The sequence below is a fragment of the Sander lucioperca genome, chromosome 11, assembly GCF_008315115.2.
Source record: "Sander lucioperca isolate FBNREF2018 chromosome 11, SLUC_FBN_1.2, whole genome shotgun sequence".
Taxonomy (NCBI): domain Eukaryota; kingdom Metazoa; phylum Chordata; class Actinopteri; order Perciformes; family Percidae; genus Sander; species Sander lucioperca.
In genome coordinates this window covers 28,762,563-28,786,900 of record NC_050183.1, presented here as the reverse complement: position 1 = coordinate 28,786,900, position 24,338 = coordinate 28,762,563, and the positions used below count along the sequence as shown (strand labels likewise).

General features: G+C 42.8%; 1 protein-coding gene across 1 annotated transcript in view; it reads right to left on the bottom strand.

Annotated features, from left to right (window-relative positions):
* The window catches only part of LOC116058778 (cadherin-2-like), a 105,766-nt gene that overhangs the window by 78,991 nt on the left and 2,437 nt on the right, over positions 1 to 24,338 (bottom strand). Inside the window, exon 2 of the mRNA XM_031311633.2 lies at positions 17,646 to 17,784. Within this exon, the coding sequence (XP_031167493.1) occupies positions 17,646 to 17,784 (139 nt within the window). The remainder of the gene's footprint in view (positions 1 to 17,645; positions 17,785 to 24,338) is intronic.

Below are 24,338 nucleotides of genomic sequence, written 5' to 3'. Positions count from 1 at the left end.
GGTGCCCAGGGACCGTCTCCAGTTATAATGCTAGTGCCTACAGTATGTCAAAGGCAATGGCAGGAGTTCCTAGAACGCATGTCTTTATGGTGGGAGGTAACCGGAGCACCCGGAGGAAATCAACGCAAACACAGGAAGAACATGCAAACTCTGTGTATCTTTTTGTTCATCATTATTTAACCCATTTTGCTCCGTGGGGAGCATCGGCCATTCATGAATCTTTCTATCTGGTTCGGTGTTGGACGGTCTTCTCTGTTTCCTTCCAGGAAGATGATGTTTCTTTGAGTTCTGCCTTCACAGACCCTCTCCAGCTGTCCCTGGCTCTTCCTGGCTTTATTTTGTCCTTGTGGGTACCAGGTTAAGACATGTCTGGTCTTAACCTGATTCTAATGTGCATGGGAATATCGCTAGCATTAATTAGAATCAATTAACGTGTGTGTGTGTGTGTGTGTGTGTGTGTGTGTGTGTGTGTGTGTGTGTGTGTGTGTGTGTGTGCGTGCTGATGCTGACGTGTTTTTGGAATCTAAGGCAGGACACTGACTAGGATGATGGCAGCAGAGCCCTAATAGATCATAACAGGCCCTACTGATTATATTAAACCACTATTAGACAGAAACAAACACACACACACACACACACACACACACACACACACACACACACACACACACAGACACAGACAGACCTTGTTCACAGTTCTCTCGAGTTTACAAGGGAGCACACAATGCATTACACACACGTGGGTAAATGGTATTATGAGGCTACGGGCCAGACAGCGGCTGTCAGTCACCACAGAGAGACAGAGACAGAGAGAGAGAGAGAGAGAGAGAGAGAGACCGAGAGACAGAGACACAAAAAGCCAGAGACAGAGAGACAGAGACAGAGTTTAAACACATCGAGACCAGAATACAGCCATCAGAAAGGACTGATTGAGTTTGTCTCCTCCTGTTCCCCTCTCTGTCTCCAAAACACTCCACCACATTAAGTCATACCACTAAGTGCTTATGACGTTTAGGTGAGTCCACTACTGCAGCGTTATCATGGGCATGTCAAGTGTAATCTAGTCTGGATCAACGCAAGTACATTTCCAGGATAAAGCCTGACAGCCACACGCTGGATGTCAGGATTTATCCCTCACCTTCCGCTCGCTGTGTGTGTTGCTGTTCTCAAACTCTGTTCTCTTTGGGAAACAACAAACCACAGGCTGAAAATGTCGAGTTTTGAAGAAAATGTGGATGGTGCAACATGACAGGCCTGCTTGGTTCTTTCGGGGAATGAATGTAAAGATTTACAAAGAATATATTTAGGGCATTTTCTGTCTAATTGGGAAGTTTTGGGAGCGATCGGTAGGATTGCTGTGGACAAAGTCCACACGGAGATACACTGGGAAGAGCTAATGATGTTTAAAGTGCCCATATTATGAAGAAAAAAAACCCACTTTTTCTGGGATTTGGGGTGTTATTTTGTGTCTCTGGTGCTTCCACACGCATACAAACTTGGGGAAAAAAACCCATCCATGCTGTTTTGAGTGAGATACGGGTTTCTGAATGTATCCTGCCTTCAGTCTCCGGGTAAACGGTTCAAAATCTGCAGGGCCGTCTACGTCATCGGCCGAAACATTTGAATTCTCTGAGTCTCAGGTTCTGCAGGAGACTCCCCTCCTTCTTTGGGATCTGATTCTGGTTCGAACATGTATGGTTGAACTACTGCCGCCATGTCCGTAACTTCCACACGTAGTTCTATCTAGTCACGTTAGTCTACACTCTCCTCGTTACTAATGTCTGTGCCCAAGCACTGACTAAGTGAGTATCTACTGCGCATGTGCGACTCCCAACAAAGATGGAACAGAAGTGAGATGCCTCACTCTGTAGCTAAAACAGAGAGCTCAACACACAGGGTGAAAAGAGGAGCTGCAGCAATGTGCAGTACAACAAAAATATGGTGTTTGTTGTATGATGGAGAGTGTCGGCAGTGTGTGTTTCCTTAACGCCAGTGTGTCCTACGCAGAAGGCTTTTCAAGGCACGGCCATGATGTCCCTCAACAAGAAGACAACAAATATGAACAAGGCGGTCACGTAACCGGAGATCAGACTTGTCGGTGTGTTTTGAGGCGGTGTGAGAGTCCCGTACAGGAAACAGGAAACATCACTGCCTCTAGCGCTGCGCTTCCACAGGAAAGTTTCAAAACACCAAACACAAGCACTGAACTGCCCGGGAGTTTGTGTAAGAGCTGAATGTTTCCTGCAACAACAGTAGATGTGTCTCGCTCATCTCTTAAAGTGCTCATATTATGCTCATTTTCAGGTTCATAATTGTATTTAGAGGTTATATCAGAATAGGTTTACATGGTTTAATTTTCAAAAAACACCATATTTTTGTTGTACTGCACATGCGCAGTAGCTAGGTCAGGACTACTAGCCAGTCAGAAGAAAAGTATGAGGGCGTGCCACGCTAGCAGCTAGGCGAGCATTACAACGTGTGTTACAAAGTGACGCACGTTTGTCTCTGAAGTGAAGGCTGGACTACAATAGAGCTGTTTGGAGCAGTTTGTGAACAGTGTTTTCTGTTGGAGATGGTAAGTCCCTTTGGGGTGGAGTTTGGGCTTTTTCACTTTGTAAACCTATAACGTGCACAAAAAAGATATAGAACACAATAAAGGGAAAAAGCCAAAAAGCATGAAGCTGCCTTCAAGTGCGTCAGAAACGTTGAGATCTATGATCTGACGGAAAACAGTAGTAGTGAAATATAAAGTCTACTTGTGCTTTGCTGGGGGGTTAAAGAACACAACAGCATGTCACACAAATGGGCCGTTTCATTGACACCCCCCCGGCAGACTCCAGCTCAACGTTTATCAGAATCCTCCCCTCCAGATTCATCACAAAACCTGAAGACCGAAGACGTCGTCTCTGCCCTGTGCAGCTGGATCTTCCACTTCCTGACTGGCAGACCTCAACCCTGCTCACCATCAACACAGGACCTCTTGCATTCTCTCGGTAAATGTGATAGAGTCTCCAGTTGCTTACACTGCATCATGTCTTTGTCCTGCTAGTGGCACTACAACAAAAAAAGTCTGAGGATCAACAAAGAGGTGAGGATTCCTTCTCTGGGGATCATGAACGTCTGCACAAAGTGTCATGGCAGTCTATCCGATATTTGTCAAGATATTTTCAGTCCAAACCGAACTGATGGAGCGAGAAACATTGCCATGACGAGAGCCACGGCGCTAGTGTGCACATCCTAACACTGAGGTACCCACACAACCCTGAGCTCCACACACACACACACACACACACACACACACACACACACACACACACACACACACACACACACATTCATTAGTCAGATGTGAGGTTAGGCATGCAGCCATCATTCATTTACTGAAACAGAAAATGGCTGAGACACAGACATGGAGAGGGAAGCAGAGGAAGACAAATGGGAGGACAGGATTTAGAGGAACATGAACAACCACAAGTGGAAGAGCACCCGTGGGAGTACACACACTTACTTACACACAAACACACACAGTGCACACATTCCAGCCATATCTGTGGAGCTGAGAGTGGCACTGCCGGGGTTTTGTCAGTTCAACATACAGACGTTATAATGAGAACCAGACCCGGAATCTCCACACACGCACACGCACACGCACACACACACGCACGCACACACACACAATACACAAATAGTTGGGCCTCTTTCCGTCTGCATTGTGTGGTGTCTGTGGTCCATGACTGTCTCTAGCTGGCTTTTCAGCATTTTTGTGCGAGTTATGATGAATAGAATTCAAAAGGATGATCTGGTTTTCTGAACGTCAGAAACCATTTATCATTTATATCCTTGAGGAAATCTGTTAATGCATGGCATTTGTCAAGCAGATTATGACACAGACATGGTTTAGGCTCATGGGGGGAAACAAGTTACAGAATTGCTATGGACTGGGAGCTGCAGAAATGTCACATGTGCAGGACTTTTTAGATTAGAACACCACCGGGATTGTTAAAGCTCTGTAGGTGGTCATTCTCTGACCCCTTTCACATTACACATGTACGCAGTTATTGGACCCACTGTTAATAGACAAATATGTATCAGTGCAGCTTCAAATAGTTACAAGAGCAATACTGATCCACAGTTATTATGACACATTTCTTGCAGAAATATTTTCTTCAGAAGTTCTGCCCCCCAGATTCAGGGACAGATAACTACTGGCCGGCCGCACATGCTGTTTGTGTGTGTATATGGCAGTTAAAGGACAATTCCGGTCATGATCAGTCAAACGACGAACGCCGTGCTTGAGCTATGTTACTGGTTACTGGTTGCACGGCGTTCGTCGTTCGACTGGTCATGGTCATGGTTTTCCCAAGATGGCGCCTGCTTGTATACTAGGGGTGGGAATCACCAGAGGCCTCGCGATACGATATCATCACGATACTTATGTCACGATACGATATTGCGATTTTAAACATATTGCAATATTCTGCGATATATTGCAATTTATTAACTTTTTTTCCAACTTCAAATTTTTCCCAAATTCAAATGATGTCCCCAAAAGGAAACTTTGTCAACATCTGTTTTATCTAAAAAGATAAATTTCTCTGTTTGTTCATCTCACTTCAATTTTATTGCTGCAAAATGGGATTGTCAAGCAGACAAACTGACCAACACATATATAATAAAAGATCGATACTTGGCGTCTGTGTATCGATACAGTATTGCCACGGAAAATATGGCGATACTATTCTGTATTGATTTTTTCCCCCACTCCTATTGTATACGCGAACTGTACTGTCTTTATAATCTATCTTTTTAATAAACTGTCTGTACACTTACAAAGATTTCAATGCTTCGGTTTACATGTAGGGACCCTCATTATGCTACTGTGGAAGTGTGGTGCTATTTTGAGCCTTGTTAGTGGTGTAGAAATAGCGCTTTCATTTTACTTTACCCATGCCCCGCCGACTAGCTTGAGAAGCTAATCAGCTTGTCTCAAGCTAGAGACACATTCGATTAGCATGAAAACATTTCCCAGAGAATGGTCGACCCGGTACACATTTGTGTTATTAAACCCTAGGTTCATTTTGCCCCGGAATTGTCCTTTAAGCCTCAGTCTCCGACTGATCACTTTTTACAATTAAATGTTTTCAACTAGCACCTTAGCCTCCGTTCGCACCGTGTTTAACAGATTAACATCCACTTCCGTCTTCATATGCATTCACCTCTGTACTTCAGTTGGAACACACCGTTACAGCACAGGCCGAGCGTTCTCAGGTTGGTACAGGCAGATGGTGGGACTAAAAGACAGATGGCAACACGCCTTCCAACAGCTTCATCCTCTTTGAGTGGGCAGATGAAACCTCCACTGCGGTCTCATTTGTTCAACTACCTCACAGTTTATCTGACAGTGGTGCACAGATGTTAAAATGATCAACACAACAACAACTTCAAAAATGAGCTCAATGGTTGCATGGTAGTCTCGCGTTGCCAGACCGTCCTCCACAGCACTGCAGAGGAGGGTATGGCTAGTCCACACAGCATTCTGGGATGGGGGGAAAAAACGTGCTCTGGTTTATTGGCATTTCTTTTAACCAATCACAATCGTCCGTTGCCCCAGACGGAGCTACGGTGCCGCTGCTAAATAGCCTCGGGAAGGAACTTGTTTCGGTGGAACATGTACGTTCAAAAGTTGTTTTAGTCGTGCAACAGATAACTCTGATTGGACAGATATTCTAGCTAGCTGTCTGGATTTACCCTGCAGAGATCTAAGGAGCAGTTAACCATAGTCCTCATAAATCCGCCGGAGTTTAGAACGCCAACACAAAGAAAGAGGAAGGTAACAGGACATCTGGCCGAAAAGAAGGACATCTGGTGGAATTTCCTGGAGCATCTGAACAAATGAAATGTCGTCGATATAGACTAGTTGCATGGTAACAACACTGCTGCTCCACGCACACACACACACACACACACACACACACACACACACACACACACACACACACACACACACACACCCTGCTTCACTGACCTCTCAGTCACTCCTCACACTGCGGCTTTTAACAGTCAGGTTCAGCCAAGGAAACCAGGAGAGAGACATTCACTCGTTTAGACCTGGACTCTGTAATTTCATCATGCTTTGGCAGGACTCATTAATCTTCACTTTTGAGCTGCGATATCAATCTCTCACCCCCATCATACGGACATGAATTAAGAAACAGTGAAGTGTTGAGCATGAAAACAAAAGTTGGGATGCCAGTAATTCCTGGCTGCTGGCCCGTATTTACAGCCTGTGCATTCTAGCGGTCCAGCTCGACGCCACAGGGAAGAAACACTCACTGAGGAGAATTTTCTAGTCCCCAAAGAAAAAAAAGTCCTCATATACCAGCTCCTATGATGTCCGTGATGTTTGATCACTGCCGTGGTAATTCTCCTTCACGGAAATTAATTTCACAACGAGAGGATCGTCTTTCAAGAATTTGTTTCGAAATTCAGTTGATCATTTGCAGATGGATCTCCAAGCTTGTCAGGCTGAGAGAAACAGTAAAAAAGTTCACCAATCATATTTGCGCAAACAATCTTCTCTGCCCCCCCCCAGAGACTAACAATCCCAACCCGTTCTCACTCCCGGCTCGTCAAATACTGATGCCTGGCCAGTGTCTCTCAGCGTCAGATACCGACGCAAATATCCTCCTTTAGCGTCTGTATGGAACGCACCGGGCAGAGCAGCAGCTCGACCGCGGCGCTGTAAGATAACGTAGTGTTAAGAGAGACAATGGTAGCGAGTAGTATGAAAGACCGAAAACTTCATAAGGAGCTTGGTCGAGGTGGTAGATGGGTCAAACAACACAGGACTTTCACCCAGGAGACCGGTGTTCATGTCCCGTTCGTGTCCCGCGTGTCACTGAAACGTACATTTTGTAACCCCACCCACCATCTTTTCCTAAACCCAACTGTCCCGTTCTTGTGCCGCACACAGCGGGTCTGAATATGACGCTAAAGGAGACTCAGCAACAAACGCCAAAGGCACCTGACCAAGCGTCATTTTTTGACGCGATTGTTAGTTAGTCAGTTAGACACCCCCCCGTCCCTGATTGGTGCATCTGAACAGGGAGTGGTGGATTTTTGCAAATCGCACTACAGGCTGTAGGTGGTGCCAGAGGAGACAGATTTTTTTAAATTACCTACTTTATGTAGTTCTACTCGAACATACGGTCAGTTTCAGCAAATATGACAGAAGTCATAAGTCTTACCTACTGCACCTTTAATCCATCCATGTTGAGTGGACCAATGAGATGGGTATTTTTACCACACTGGATTTACGGCATCAATCAGTGCGTTTCCATGCACAGCAGTAACAAGGGTATGGTCTTACCCCGGTTAAGTGAATGACCGGGTTTTGCCAGTTCTCCCTGTATACTGTACATGTGCGGGGGAGAATGGAAGAATGAGGAGAATATCTCTACCTCCCGGACAGTAGGTTGCTTTTTCTTCCGGTTGACCCTTGGAAAGTTGGAAAGCAATGTAAAAATGTCTCCTCGTTGTATCAGAAACGGGTCTTCTTGATAGTACTTGCCATGAAGAAGTTTAAAGGTTAAAAGCGCGTGTTGTTGCTGCCGTCTTTGGCGCCGTTGCTTCCAACTGCTGTCTCCTGTTTCCGGGTCAGAAACCACAGCAGCAGAGTGAGGAGGGGCAGTTGGAACCTACGGAGCATGCGCTAACGCGTTACTCAAGCTTACCCCAGTTAAGGTACATTCACAAATACCTGTTAACCAGGGTATGAGAACTCTTAGTCTTTTAGAGCTTTTAGCCGGGATAAGGTGTTAACATGGCGTTTTAGAAACCGTGGTATTGAACTTAGCTAGAGATGGCCCGATACCATTTTTTGCTTCCTGATACCGATTCCGATACCTGAACTTGCGTATTGGCCGATACCGAGTACCGATCCGATACCAGTGTGTCATATATTTTATTATGTTTTAACAATTGTATACTACTATCCCTGTATGGATGTGATATTATTACTATCTTTGTTGTCAGTCTGGCTCAGGTTAAACTCTTTAACTTTCTGTTATTATCCAGTTTGACAATCCGTTATAACGGAAAAAGAACATAAATAAACTACTTTAATGTAGATTTTCTTTAGGGCTTTCTTACGTGGTATCGGATCGGTGCATAAACTCCAGTACTTCCCGATACCGATACAAGCGTTTTAGGCAGTATTGGAACATCTCTAGCCTTAGCCCAAATATAATCGGGTTTTTAAACTGCATGTAAACACACTGAATGCGATGAAGTGCCTATCTATCAGATACACTGTATATCTGGTTATTTTGTCTGTAAATCAACATTATTTCTAGGAAAGGTTTGACGGCTTTTATCCCTACTGCCCACCACCTCACTGGAAGTCAGGATACTTTGATCCGAAGGAGCTGCTTATGTAGGGGACAGAAGAACTGACCTCCATGCTGCCATCCTTAAAATGAAATGAAAAATGTACCTTGGTGTGGTACACATAGAGTACTTTCTACTACAAAATGTACTTAACAAACTACAAAACATTAGACACAGAAGGGGAAAAATATATAGAAGCAATGAACATCCCATTGCTAAGACGTTAATAAGCCCCTACGAGAAACAAAACAAGAAGAGCAAGAGCAGGAGTCAATAGAGAGGGGGAAAAAAAGAGTGGGACTGATTCAGAGAGAGAGAGAGAGAGAGAGATTGAGAGAGAGGGAAAGAGAGAGAGAGAGAGAGAGAGAGAGAGAGAGAGAGAGAGCAAGCTCTCATTTTGTATCTCTGCAAGGGGAGACAGTGATATATGAGGCTGGAATAAAGTAGGGCAATTCCCTGCATGAAAAGAGAAGAGAAAGAAACGGGAAAAGAAAGGGAGAAAAAGAAGAAAAAGAGGGGGATTTAGAGGGAGGATGTGGGAAGATGAATGTGGTCAGTGTCTGCTGGCTCGTGGGATGGGGGTTTCCACGGCTGTGTATGGCAGTGCAGACCAGCAGCCGGCTGTAGGAGGCCGCAGCGCTGACTCACACACACTGCCTTAATAGGAAGGATGGATGGGAAACCGGGAAGGTCAGAGCAGTCAGCCCTGCTGCGCTCCACAGGAAGTACAGGACAGCCATTGACCTCTGCCTTACTCACACACACACACACACACACACACACACACACACTCAAACACACACACACACACGCTCAAACACACACACACACACTGTACACAAACACACACACATACTGTACACAAATGCAAACACAGCATAAGCAAATATGCATACTGTACTTGGAGAAAAAAACAACACACACTGCAGCGATAAGCACACACACACACACACACACACACACACACACACACACATATACCCAAGATGACAAACAGGAAGAGGACCCACACAAACACCTCCGTCATGGCTATAAAAGCACACCAAAACCCCCACATCTATTTCTCACATTTCTCTATTTCATTACACACACACACACACACACACACAGAGGGACAGTCCAGTGACTGGCAGCAGCTGAATCAACTTTCCATTCCTCTATGTATTTTTGTTCCTTTCCACAGAACCAGAGGCAGCTTCCAGTAAGTGGTGAATAATTTGAGTTCAATAGAGTTGTAAATCTTCCTCTATAATACAATTTGAATTTCATTCATTTTTTTTTTTTAATTTTCAAATGTTCTGCCTATTATTGATATTTACTACATTACTCAGGCTTATGCATTGCCAATGCCACTATCAGCATGTGGTTGTTGTTACACGTTCTGTCCACTAGAGGGACTTCAAACTTTAGCCTCGAAGGAGACGTGCAGTTACATTTTTTGAGAGGTGCACGTCAGGCTACGGCGTATCTCCACGTACCTCAGTACGTACCTAAGTTCGTACCTAAGTACGTACCCACGGCGTCGGTTTAACACAGAAGCATACATTGGCCTGATGTAATGCCAAATTAAGCTTCTTGAACTATTTTCTTCATTTTCTGAGCCCACGATATGGCTCTCTGTTCAACAAAGGGTTGAAAGCCCACTGAATTGCCATTCCTTGAGCTTTTAATTATTTATTTATTATGTTTATTTGTAAAGGGACCGGTAGAAGTATGTAGCATAGACCAATGCCACACACCACAGCATTTATAGCCTAAGCTAATTTGCAATGCACGTCCCTAGATGGACCCTTTAAACCAAGAGCGCCATCTAGTGGACTCAGAAAATAAAGAAAAAGTTCACTAAGGCTACGTTCAGACTGCAGGCAAAAGTGGCCCAAACCATTTTTTTTTCAAGTGACCAGGTCAGACTTCTTCAGAAGTAGTATGAACACTCAAATCTTGCCCAGATCTGACAAAACCCCAGCGCAATGAAAGTGAAATGAGGTGGGATCCCGGTCCCTCGGGGTCGGGCGCACCCCCGGCCTGTCTCGCCCGCACCGTCGGGGGAGGTGGAGCGTGAGCGCGTGCGATAGGACCCGAAAGATGGTGAACTATGCCTGGGCAGGGCGAAGCCAGAGGAAACTCTGGTGGAGGCCCGTAGCGGTCCTGAAGTGCAAATCAGTCGCCGGGTCACACAGACCTCTGTAGTGGATTTGCAGCCATAACCCCGCAAAAGGCCAAAAAAAAGCCAATTTGGCTCTCTTTCCCTTCATTCTTCTCCTCCTCCTCAGCACCTGCTCATTAATGTTACGGCTGCCATTGCACAAACATTTTGAAATAAAAGCGAAAATGCTTACTTCCTCCATAAGCTCCCTAACTTTAGTGCAACAGCATGCTGCGTCTGATGTCATTGTTATTGTTCTTTTGCGCACGCGGACTACTTCGAAACCGCAAACAGTTCACACTGGAATCTGATATAGGCCACATTTTAAAAGGTAATGTGAACAGCCAAACAAAAAAATCGGATCTTAGCAAAAAATCCGAATTAAGCGGTGTGACCGTAGCCTAAGCTTCATGAGGCTTTATTTGGTAACATAAATATAACTAACTGTTTACAACACTTCTGCTATTTGTCTGAGAAGCTTGCGCATGCGCACTAATCACATGTGTGAGTCCGAACAAGTAGTGCGCATGCGCAGGCTGGAGACTGTTTGTGCAGAGCATGTTTGGGAAGTTCTGAGCATGCGACGGATAAAACGAGACTTAGATCATGCTGCACGAGTTGTGTGCGATTTTGTAAAGGATGTTTTGATATAGTTCTGTTCTGTTAAACGTGGAGCCCCATCAACTTCAATTCATCAAGACTTTTCTCCATTTTTTGATTCTCTCCGTTCACCGTGGAGTCACGCAACAAAAACGTTCATGAATTCAAGATATTGAAGTCATTTTGAGCGTAAAGTGTGTCTTTGAATCAGGAACTTTCCGTAATAGTAATAACAGCTTGATGTTGGTGTAATTGGATTGGGCGTGATCTAGGGAATATTTGATGGATCACGATTGGCTAAATATAAAACCCGGATCTGTTTCCAGTTCCACAGTTTGTTCAAAGACTAAGACAGATTTTAGGAACCTTGCTGTGTTTGTTCAATAACATCTATGCATGTATGTTGTATGTCTGTATGTATGTTTGTAATGGTAATGGCAGCAGCATGGGGGGTTGGCCCAAGCCAAAATGTTCACATTGTGGAACAATAAAGTTTATCTTATCTTATCAGATTAAGAGAGGACTTTGGAGTGTGGATGAACTCTTACAAAACCCTCCAAAAAGCTGTGTTGAAAATAATGGACTGTGTCAAATATCTACTCTCATGCTACTTCCTGTTTCCTCCGACTGTCGGCTGATCTCCACCTCTAACCTCCTTTCCTGTACAACTCATCCCCCAGACACTCTGTCTCTCTGTCTGTCTATAATTATGTATCTCCCCTCTATCCTCTCGTTAATAATTCAGTCTTCCTCTGCTCCAATTAAATAATTAACAGCGCCCAGAGCCATCAGATTGTAACCCGGCAGACCCTGGCTCAATGAGTCCCTCACATCCTGCTCCAGAAAGAGCAACATTATCTAAATAAATCATCCAATCCTATGAACTTTTTGCCATTATGGAGAGAAAACACAAAAGTCCTATTTCATTTGAAAACATATATTACAAACATAAAACCAAAATGCTAGTTTTCTGAACTGTCTAATAATTGACCTCATTTCTGATAGCTGGTAGCCTGACAAGCCAGACCCACATCTAGATGTTGGGTCTGGGAACTCACCATTGGCAGGGCTCAATCCGAGGGGCGGGATAAACGGTTGTCTTTCAAATTCCAACCAGAGCAACGCTAGTTGATAGATTAAACTTTTGCCGTATCCGGTCGGCAAAACTCCGAACACATCTTCCTTTTTTTAAGAATGACTTCCGTGCTTAACTCAAGTCTTCCAGAGTCGTGGACAAAGCAGATTCGAAAGACCGCTGTTCGCCAGCAGCAGCAGCCATCTTCTTTGTTTTCAAGTAGCAGGGAATTCACGCGGAACCGGCACAACTCTGCCGTCCTTATGTTAAGCCCGCCCACCAACTCTATACACGATGTGATTGGCCTGACCAGAATTTCCAACTCGCAAGCCAACGGAGAGTTGCTAGACTGACCCTGGCTGCAAATTACATTTGCTGCCGCTAGGGTGCGTCTAGATTTCTAGGCTAGATAGCTGGCCCTTTTCCATTCAAATCAGGCAAAGTTTCAGCCAATGGTTGAACACTGGTCTGAATCAATGTTCCTGAGATATACATACAAACACAATGCTAATTTAACATGTTCACAAGCTTTTCTTCTGAGAAAGCCCAGTTTATCACCTAATAGTAACAAACAAAATCTAACTAATTAGTATCTGACTAGTTACTGTAGGTTCAAGTTTAGTCTGGCATTGCAACTATAGAAAAGCAGGGTTGTTTTACTCTATGTTTTCATGTTGCATATCTGTATATTACTTGCTAGCATGAGAGCTGATGGGCTAACAGGACTACTTCTAACAAAATAACTATTGGTTTGCGTGACTGAGGCTAGTGCGACTAAAGAGCTACTGTAAAAGGCAAATGGACTAATGCTAACGTGAGAACTGAAAACTGACATCACGCACAGCACTACTACGGTTTTTGAATATTTTAATTAGTACTTGTAAAGTGTCAACTCAACCATGCAAATAGCAAGGTATACTTAGAGAAGACAATTCATTATTTGCCAGGACACCTTGTTGGTGGAAATGACGACACACAAATCTTTCTTTCTGCGTCTCCCCAGTAGCCTGGCTGCATATGATGATTATACTTTATATAAACAACGCGGCCACTTTCACCCACACAAATACACAAACACACACACACACCCGAGCATCACCACAGACAACACACTGAAACGCTCTCGTTTCCCTGGCTGCTCTGTAAGCTTCGGTCACTGTTGCCTTGTTACATTCTCAGAGCTCATACAAGTCCACAGAAGCACACAAACGTGAACACACACACACACACACACACACACACAAAGGTTTGTTTCACTATCTTTGTGGGGACCTGTCATTGACATAATGCATTCCCTAGCCCCTTACCCTAACCTTAACCATCACAACTAAATGCCTAACCTTAACCCTTACCCTCACCCTAACCATAACCTAATTCTAACCTTAATCCTAAAACCAAGTCTTAACCCTCAAACAGCCCTTTAACCTTGTGGGGTCCAGCATTTTGGGCTGGTACCCCACAAGTATACTGTATTCCCTGGTTTTTGGACCCCACGAATATAGTAAAACAAGCGCACACACACACACACACACACACACACACACACACACACACACCTCTGCACTGAGTTATTGTAGGGATTTGCCTGTACATCGTTAACTGGCACTAAGAATAATAACTACTTAAAATATAGGCTATACAATCTATTTCTTAAACACAACTAATGCCGGTTATTGGGGTACCGTTAGCTTGATCAACAACTTTTTTTTACAGGCGACGCATGCCACTATATGGATGAGGACTGGCGTTTGAATTGTCCATCCTACAGCTGACAACCTGAACTAGTGGCGGAGGTTTGGGGATGTGGCTGCATGTGTCCACGGCGATGCACGCAACAGCCTCCAGGACAGGTGCACCGGGACTCCGTTACCTGCTTCTCGGTTAGCGGTTAATGATCAGTTAACTTAGGGCGGCTATATCGTTCAGAAAAAAAAAAAATATATATATATATATATCATCTATAATCCATACATTCCTTTAGAATCAAATCACAAAAATACAGCAAAAAGGGATTTCATTCCAGCAGAGGTAAGTCACTTTCTGACCTTTATTTCTCCAGACAGCCAAACCCTGCTTCAAATTACAGTTCCACATGTTCACACTGGGAGCTGCCCTGCACAACCACAGGTTTCTTCGGTTACCCTGTAGAGCATCTCTGCAGTAGATGTTTGTACAGGCCAGGGGTTCAAACTGGCAACCTTCCAGTCCAAAAGCCCTGACACAACCCTGAACCCTCATCAGAGCAGAGTGAAGTCAGTCGCGGCACACAATCCCACTGAAACCCAATGCCTACCATTCCCTGATATTAAAAAGCCAGTGACATGCTAATTCACAGAGATCAAAAGGGTCTCATTTGTGTGGAGATATTGACTATCAACACACACACATCTCTCCCAGTGCACACACACGGAGACATGAGCCAGCGGGGAACAAGTTAGAGTCAGACTGAGCTCTGTAGAACCATGTCTTAGACCATTTCAGCAAGTTTATCTCCTACTATACGCCTGTTTAAATTAGTTCAGGAAGGTTTCTTAAGACTGTGAAATTACATACAATGGAGAATTCAAAAAGACGGACTTTTGATGCTCTTTAAAGTGCTCATATTATGCTCATTTTTAGGTTCACAATTGTATTTAGAGATTATATCAGAATAGGTTTACATGGTTTAATATTTTTTTTTAAAAACACCATATTTTTGTTGTACTGCACATTGCTGCAGCTCCTCTTTTCACCCTGTGTGTTGAGCTCTCTGTTTTAGCTACAGAGTGAGGCATCTCACTTCTGTTCCATCTTTGTTGGGAGTCGCACATGCTCAGTACCTAGGTAAGGACTACTAGCCAGTCAGAAGCAGAGTATGAGGGCGTGCCATGCTAGCAGCTAGGCGAGCATTATAACGTGTGTTCCAAAGTGACCATGTTTGTCTCTGAAGTAAAGGCTGGACTACAACAGAGCTGTTTGGAGCAGTTTGTGAACAGTGTTTTCTGTTGGAGATGGTAAGTCCCTTTGGGGTGGACTTTGGGCTTTTTCACTTTGTAAACCTATAATGTGCACAAAAAACTATAACACAATAAAGGAAAGGGGAAAAGCGAAAGCCCCAGCCCACCCACCCCCTCCCACCTGGTTGCTCCTTGTAAGCCATGTGGCCAGCTTGGCCTGTCCAAAAAGTAAGTTTAGTAGCACACATAAAGCCTTCCTTCAAAAAGAACAAAGGCAAAAGTGGCCGAAATCTGATTTTTTTCTGGGGGGGGTCAAGTGACCAGGTCAGACTTCTTCAGAAATAGTGTGAACACTCAAATCTTGCCCAGATCAGATTTTTTCAAATCAGATTTAGACCACTTCCATATGTGGTCCTGAATCAGACCCAGGTCTGATTTTTTCGTCAATGCGGCCGCAGTGTACGACAATCTACATCGACATTTGTCACAATTATGCGCCGGCGGGAGTTAGCCCTAGACACAGACAGTAAAACATAACCCCGCAAAAGGCCAAAATAGCCAATTTGGCTCTCTTTCTCTTCATTATTCTCTTCCTGCTCATTAATGTTATGGCTGCCATTGCACAAACATTTTGAAATCAAAGCGAAAATGCTTACTTCCTCCATAAGCTCCCTAACTTTAGTGCAACGGCGTGCTGCGTCTGTCATTGTTATTGTTTTTTTGCGCATGCGGGGCAGTTCGAAACCGCAAACAGTTCACACTGGAATCTGATATAGGCCACATTTTAAAAGGTAAAGTGAACAGCCAAACAAAAAAATCGGATCTGAGCAAAAAATCCGAATTAAACGTTAAGACTTGCGGTGTGAACGTAGCCAGAGAGCAGCGTCTGGTCTACACATGTACTCTCTTGATTGATCAGCCTGCTGCTGATTTCCTGGGGCCCAGTCAATGATGCTGATCACTCTGACACACACAGCAGTGAGAAATAGCATGCCGATTGATCCTGGTTCCCACGGTAACTTATCACTGCAGAGTACAGTCTGACCTATTTGTCTTTTTAAAAGGCCTGCAGTCATATTACTAACCTCATGTAGATCAAAATCTGCTTCAGTATTTCACGAGAGAGGAACCTACTAAACTTATTCCAGGCACAAAGAGCTGAGTGTTCAATACACGAGTGGATGATTTCTTTAGTCTTGTTGTGTTTCAAACAATTAATCGCAATTTTATCGAAATCGCAATAAGGACTAGTGCAATATCCAAATCGCAGGGAGGCGCAATATTTCTTAAAGGCAAAATATGTGTCAAACCATTCTAAAATAAAGTATTGTGGTGCTGCAGAGACATCCCAGCCTACAAATCGTATCCTACAGACTAAAGAAAAAATCTTTGTTTGGTACAGATCGCAATTCAATCATTTTTTTATAATTATTATATTTTTCAATGAAAATGACAATAATGATACAAAATTTTTCCTCCAATGTCGTGAATCATATCGCAATCGCAATATATGTCAAAATAATCGCAAATATATATTTTTTCTAATATCGTGCAGCCCTAGTTTCAAACATATGGCCACTCGTAACTGGCCCTGTATAGTTCCTGATTTTTGCATTCTTGCAAGTAATATTTTTCTCGCGATATTCAACGTTATCGCATATTTTCCTCACATCGTGCAGACCTGATTCAAACTCATCCAGCGTAGTCTAACCCTCAACCCTTTGGATTGACATGGTTCCGGCTGTTCATGCCACTTCACGCGAGTGCTAAGCTAACAGGTGACTTGGGAAGTTGCATTTTTAGCAAGCAGCCTCACATTTATATAAGATGTTTGCATCTATTGTGCTTCCACACATTACCACTCCGATTATCTGTCAGACAGCTTTCCAGTTTCCTCTGTTTCCTCAGTCGTCCCCACCCACCCCCACCCCCCCCTTCTTGTAATATAAGGCATGGCCTGTTGCACTTACACACTGGGAACGTTGAATTCAGACTGAATATTGAACTTTTTCCCACGCTGGAACCACAGAGCCCTGGCTGGAAATAAGTAGGGTAAAGGTTCAGCTCGTCAAATTAAAGGCTGCATGGGTGGAAGTCCTCTAATATAATGATGCCAGCTTAGCTTACACTTTCTTATGCCTGGACTATGGCATGATTTTAGTCTTACACCAACATTTACTATATTTATCGTAATATTACTTTAACGGTAAGAGTATTATTACAGTTCTCTTGGAACAGTTAGAAGAAGATGGAAAGTTTCATCAATGCTTTTACAAACAATTAAAAAAAGATGGTTCTATCGTGCTATTTTTTAAACTGTAGTGATCAGGCCAACACAGACTGGACAGAAGGACAATGTGGGCTCACACTCAGTCCCAACAAAGCTCCATTACGGTTCAAATATCAACCCCCTCCCAACAGCAGGGGATTATTACTGTGTGTGTGTGTGTGTGTGTGTGTGTGTGTGTGTGTGTGTGTGCGCGCGTGCGTGTGTGCTGACCGTTGAAGACGGCCTGTCCCTTGGCCAGCTCCTGCTCCGTGTGGATGATGTATTCCTCCTGAGTGAAGCCCCGCGTGCATGGCAACGAGCCCAGCTCGCTTGACGACAGCGGCTCGGCCTTTTCAGCCAGAACAACAACCTGGGAAGGGAAGGAACACAAAGATGACAAGGGAATGAAAAGAATATTCAGATATTTGCGTGCATTTTAGATCACATCTCACTGCCCTCGCAACCTCTCCACTGATGTTTTTGTGACTTTTTAATGATGGCCTTCAGAGGATTTCATCAATATATAAAACGCCTTAAGCTAAGTTTTCATTTTTTTTTTTTTTATGAGTCTGAGGTCTGTGATTGGACCCATATGGCCTAATGTGGTTCTTTGTTTTAAAGGCCGAATATGAACATGAGCGGGGATTTAGTTTTCCCACATTTCCTTAATGGGGCTTGCTGTCCAAACAGTGAAGCAGAAGAACAATGTCGTGCGTCAAAGGGAAAAATAATAAAACTGAGTTCAGCACCAGACCGAACCAGGAGACCATGAATAATCCCCGTGAGGAGCAGCAGACAACTGGGGCAATTAATTCCGACGATAATTAGCGTCTAGACTTTTGTCTCTCCTGTTGTTGGAGCCCCGGCCCGACATCACCCCCCCTCCACCTCCAGTCCCACACACACACACACACACACACACACACACACACACACACACACTATTCACACTCTTCGCAGAAGCAAATCACAGCACCCCTCTTTGCTTCATTACTTTAATCACAGAAGAACACCCCCACACACCAACACACACACACACACACACACACTAGTCCCACTCCTCTGTGTGTGTGTGTGTGTGTGTGTGTGTGTGTGTGTGTGTGTTGGTGTGTGTGCTGGTGTGTGTGTGTGTGTGTGTGTGTGTGTGTGTGTTGGTGTGTGTGGGTGTTAAAATAATGAAGCAAAGAGGGGTGCTGTGATTTGCTTCCGCTTGACCTAAACAACTTTAAACCCTAGCGTCCTTGCTGCCCATCCTGACATGTCTGAAGAGATGGGGCGGGGGGAAAGGGAGGGGCATAGCACAGCTAGCTTTTATCTCTTCCCCTATTAGCATAAAGAAGGAGGAAGACAAACACACAGTAAGACTCGGGACGGATGCTGTGTTTCTGCATGACGTTACCCAGGCTTCAGCGTGACATTTAGAACACACGCGGAAAAGGGAAGTGGGAATAAAAGTGGGAAGAGGACCCAGAGGTCATGCCGGTTCCAGCACAAAAAAAGTATCCAATCACGTCTTCAGTACATTCACTTCATGTGACAATATATAATATTATATTATAATATAAAATAATATAAACAATCTCACCACAAGATGCACTTACTGGCTTCTATGTAATAACTCAACAATATAGTGTTCATGATAATAATTACTAGTTACAGAACCCTACTCAATTCATCAATATTGATTGACAGAAAAGTCATTTTGATTACAAAAAGGTAATTTTTTTAAACTTTTTTATATTAGAAATATGGGTTTCTTTCAACCCCAATTGCCCCCAAAATAACATGGATGCATGGATGTTCGTTGTATGAAACCCGTAAAGCATTCTTCGCAAGTATAATTAATGATTACTTTCATTGAATTTGGGGTGTTTTATTCAATTTTATAGCATTGGAAAAAAATATCTTTAAAATGGTTTCAAAACAGTATCCTGACTAAACTTTGACACAAACCAGTCTTTGATCCACTCAACATCCTCTGATCTTAACTATCAGTCAAAATAACTCATAATTCCCTGCTATTTAACTCAAGAATGATCTATAATGTCATATAAATTAGGTTTATTGACCATGAATTTAAAAAAAAATGTGCCAAAAGAAATTTTTCAATTTTGACCCGGAAGGACAACAAGTTCATGGTCGACGGGAAGACAACACAAGGCTAAGATGATGTGAATGTTTGCTGATTTTCTCCATTTGATATCATTTTAAAATGTAATAATAAATTGGGCTAGGGTTAGGGTTACATGGGGGCTGATTTGATATGTATTGCGATTCATAATTTATTACGATTCTAGAAGTATTGTGATTCGATAGTATTGAGTTTTGGGATTTTCTATTCATTCTTTAACAAAAACCAAAGTTGAATAAAACACTTCTGGAGACAATATATCATGAGACATTCCTAAAAACTAATAGTTTTCTAAAAAGTATGTACGTCACATGTCAGTCAGTCTGACATTTATTTACTTTGTAAAGACGTACATTACTATATAAATATTTTCTGCTTTCGGTCAGAAAATGGATATGATGTAGTTGCGGTCGGCGGTACCGTATAAACAGAAAATATTTAGGTGAATCATTGGTAAAAAGAAATGAATACAAAATATCGATGCTGGGGGGGGGGATTGCTGCAAACAATATCACGATACATAGGATTTTCGATTTTTTCTGATATTTCAAACGCCAGACTGGATCGGTTTATTGAGGAAGTTAACAGATGAAACTAACGTCAGGAGCCTTGTTTCTGAGTAAGAACATGAAACTGTATCATGGAAACACAGACTTTCAGCTGCTCTAAGCTTTCATGCTTAAGGCCTTGATGTCACAACAGGTACCTTGGGATGGACCAAACAGTAATTTTATCCACAGAAGGTATGAGACCAGGCCTTTCCTCGTTGTATTATCAGTGTTTTATAGGGCTGTGTATTGGCAAGAATCTGGCGATACGATACGTATCACGATACATGGGTCACGATTCAATATATTGCAATATATTTCGATACTGTGAGTAAGGCGATATATTGGGATTTCTCTATGAAAAACGTTATTTAAAAAAAGACATGATGTTCATAAAAGTCAAAGAAGTTTACTTTAGGTAAACAATTCAGTACAACAGAAAATCAAACTGCCAGTTTGGGATTGTGGTTTACAGCTTCTTAGCGAGCTAATTTTGATATGCTAAAGTAGGCCAAAGTTCAGCCATAGCTACATTGTTAGCTTCGAGCAAAAAGTCAGGCACTGCTAGGCACTGTTAGGCAAGGACACTAGTGGTGTGTCTCAGCATAGCCATCTAGTGGTAGGGGGTTTAAACACAACATAAACATGAACCATTGTCTTACATGAATATTTTAATTTTAAAAAAAATCGATATTGCCTTTTTGAAAATCGATACAGTATTGCAAAATAAAATATCGCGACACTCAAGTGTATCGATTTTTTCTTACACCCCTAGTGCTTTAACATCCTTTTTTAGAGGTGAGGCTCCCATCAGCACACGCTTTAGCAAGAGAGAAAACAGGTGGAAGATTGAGCATCCACTTGGTCAACACATTCTCACTCCCATCGCATCAAAAAGTGACGTTTGATCAGGTGCCTTTGGCGTTTGTTATTGATGCAAAAGTATCTTTTAGCGTCATATTTAGACGCGCTTGGTCGGGACTCTTGGCGTCACTTTTTGACGCTCTGGGTTGGGACTTACGTTTAACTGACATGTCGTCTATATCCACGACGTTCCATTTTCGGGATTGCTCCGGTGCCGCCGGAAATTGCACCGGATGTTCCTCTTTTCGGCCGGATGTCCGTTACCTTCCTCTTTCTTTGTGTTGCCGTTCTAAACTCCGGTGGATTTCTGAGGACTATGGTTAACTGCTCCTCAGATCTCTGCAGGGTAAATCCAGACAGCTAGCTAGACTATCTGTCCAATCTGAGTTTTCTGTTGCACGACTAAAACAACTTTTGAACGTACACGTTCCACCAAAACAAGTTCCTTTCCGAAGCTATTTTGCAGCGGCACCGTGGCTCTGTCCGGCGCTTAGCACCGCCCAAGACGATTGTGATTGGTTTAAAGACATGCCAATAAACCAGGGCAGGTTTTTCTCCCATCCCGGAATGTTGTGTGGACTAGCCAGACCTTCCTCAACAGCGCAGCGGAGGAAGGTCTGGCTGGTCCACACAGCATGTGAGACTAACTGACATGCAGCACAAGAACGGGACAGTTGGGTTTAGGAAAAGATGGTGAGTGGGGTTACAAAATGTATGTTTCAGTGACACGAGGGACACGAATGGGACATGAACACCGGTCTCCTGGGTGAAAGTCCTGTGTTGTTTGACCCATCCACCACCTCGACCAAGCTCCTCACGAAGTTTTCGGTCTGTCATACTACACTCTACCGTTGTCTCTCTTAATACTACGTCATCTTACAGCGCCGCGGTCGAGCTGCTGCTCTGCCCGGTGCGTTCCATACAGACGCTAAAGGGTGACTTTTGAGAGACACTGACCAAGCGTCAGTATTTAACGGGTTGGGAATGACTGGTTGCTCTCCATGACACGTGCTTGGCCACCGATGGACTCATACAGTTTCTAACAGAACAGAAGGGCTGTGTCGAATACATACAGTGATCTTAATCCACTGTCGACAAAGTCTTATGTGAAAACAAGTGCCAAAAAGTTCCGGCGAGTTTCTGGTGTAGTCATTTCACTGTGGTTACCATGGTTACCAGCAGCCAGGGGCATATCTGCCACTACTAGTAATATTGGACATTTTAAAATGATAACCAGCCTTAGAAATAACCACGGCTGTTTGTCACTGATGTCTAAATCAATGCAATAACTCCTTTCATTTCCAGAATCAAAATGAAGAATGAATAAAAGGCCGAGGACAGAGAGAGGTGACAGACTTTACAAGGTTGTTTTGACTCAGTGTGGGGAAGTTTAATAAACTGCCAATGTCTCTTAATAAAGCAGCCAGATGGGGCAGTTCAAGAGGAAGGTGAGGGTCGTCTGAGATTTAAACCAGGGAAGGGCGAGCGATTATACGAGTTTCTAAAATATCGAGGAATAGCCTAATAAGTAGAGCTACAAAGATGAATCCATCCATTGTCAACTACTGAATGGATCGCCAACTATTTCGATACTCGAATGATTGGTTTGAGTCATTTTTAATGCAGCTTTTTAGGGGAGACAACAGGCAAAACCATCAGTTTTCAGAAATTTTGTTTCTATAGCATGTCTTCTTTCGGACTATAGGAAAAAAAAACATCCAAAATACACATTTAGATGTTTATTTTACCCTACTTTGCCTATGTATATTTCTCCTAAATTCACCAAAAGTTAGCAGTAGATGATGCCTTGTTTGTATATTTAAACATGAAACATTCAGAAAACTTGTAATATACACATATATGTTTTAATGTAAGTAATGAACTGGGGAGGTTTCATGTTGATATCTGTTAGTTAAAATGTTTTACCCTATTCACCTGTAATGTCTTGCAAAATGTCTTGATATTTTATAATCCATAGCTTTAAAGGCTGTTTTCTCAAAATGGGGATTTCTCAAACTCTGAGTCAGAAATCTCCACTTTATTAGCACTTACATACACCAACCTTTCCAGTTTCATTCCTCTCTATATTTTGAATCGTTTTACAGAGGGATTTGTTCAGATATCATTCCTAGCCTAATTTATGTAACATTTTATAACACAAAAACAACTCAAGTTGATCATATGATTAGCTCCGAGTCATTCTGGGGTCACTGATGACATTGTTGAGAAACGTCTCTATATATATAAACATTTATATATATATATATATACACACATGTATATGTTAAAGGTTTGCTTACTTTAAAGTTCCCAATTAGACAAATGAATGGCACTTATTATTAAAGGTAATTTCGGTATTTTTCAACCCTATTTTCCCATGCATTGGTGTCTAAGTGACTAATGTGAACAAAAATCTTGGTCCAGTATTGAGTGAGAACACTGTAACCTGCAGCCGTAAACTGCGCTGCAATGTAACCCTACAGGACAAATGTTCAGCGTCAGTTAGCGTCCACTAAAAGTTCTGTTTTTGCCGCTGACAGGCTCAGATTATTATTCTAAGTGTCTGACATCATTATGGAAAGGATCCCTACAGAGATAGAGCTTTTTGTTAAAGAGTAAGATCCTTTTTGTTCAACATGAAACGGCCCCGAAATCACCATCACCAAACCCACCAGACTCCATGTAAATAATCAGTACTTTTAGTGTGTATAGATCCAGCATATTTCCACATGTAAATGGGTGAATTAAGGGTTTATTGCAAGCAAACCAGTAGGGCTGCCACCTCTTAGTCGATTAGTCGACTAATCGGTCGTTTTGGTCTTAGTCGACTAAGATTTCTTTAGTTGATGAGTCATTTTTTATGCTTATTCATGCTTAATTACTCATTTCCAAGAAACTTATGAGCACATTTCTGGTAAGCACAAGATTTAAAGTGGTGCTTTTGCAGGATTAATTGTGGAGAACTCAGTTTTACAGATGGTTCATTAACTACATTTATATTGTGCTTTTCTAGTCTTAATCACCTCTCAAAGAGCACAGCTCTGTCGATTACATCAACTAATCGATTAATCGACAAAATCATATAAGTGTTAGTCGACTAAGAATTTCTTTAGTCGAGGACAGCCCTACAAACCAGAGTGGTGATAGTTGGAACAGTGGAAAGACGAACCAACACGGCTTTTGATAGTTTTATTTAGTTTCTGTCCACTTTGAATGAATTGTGTTTTTCGATAATAAAATGACTGGTGGTCTGGTGGTTTTGGTGATGGTGATTTCGGGGCTGTTTCATGTTAAACTAAAAGGATCTTACTCTTTAACAAAGAGGTCTATCTCTGTAGGGATCCTTTCCGTAATGTTGTCAGACACTTAGAACAATAATCT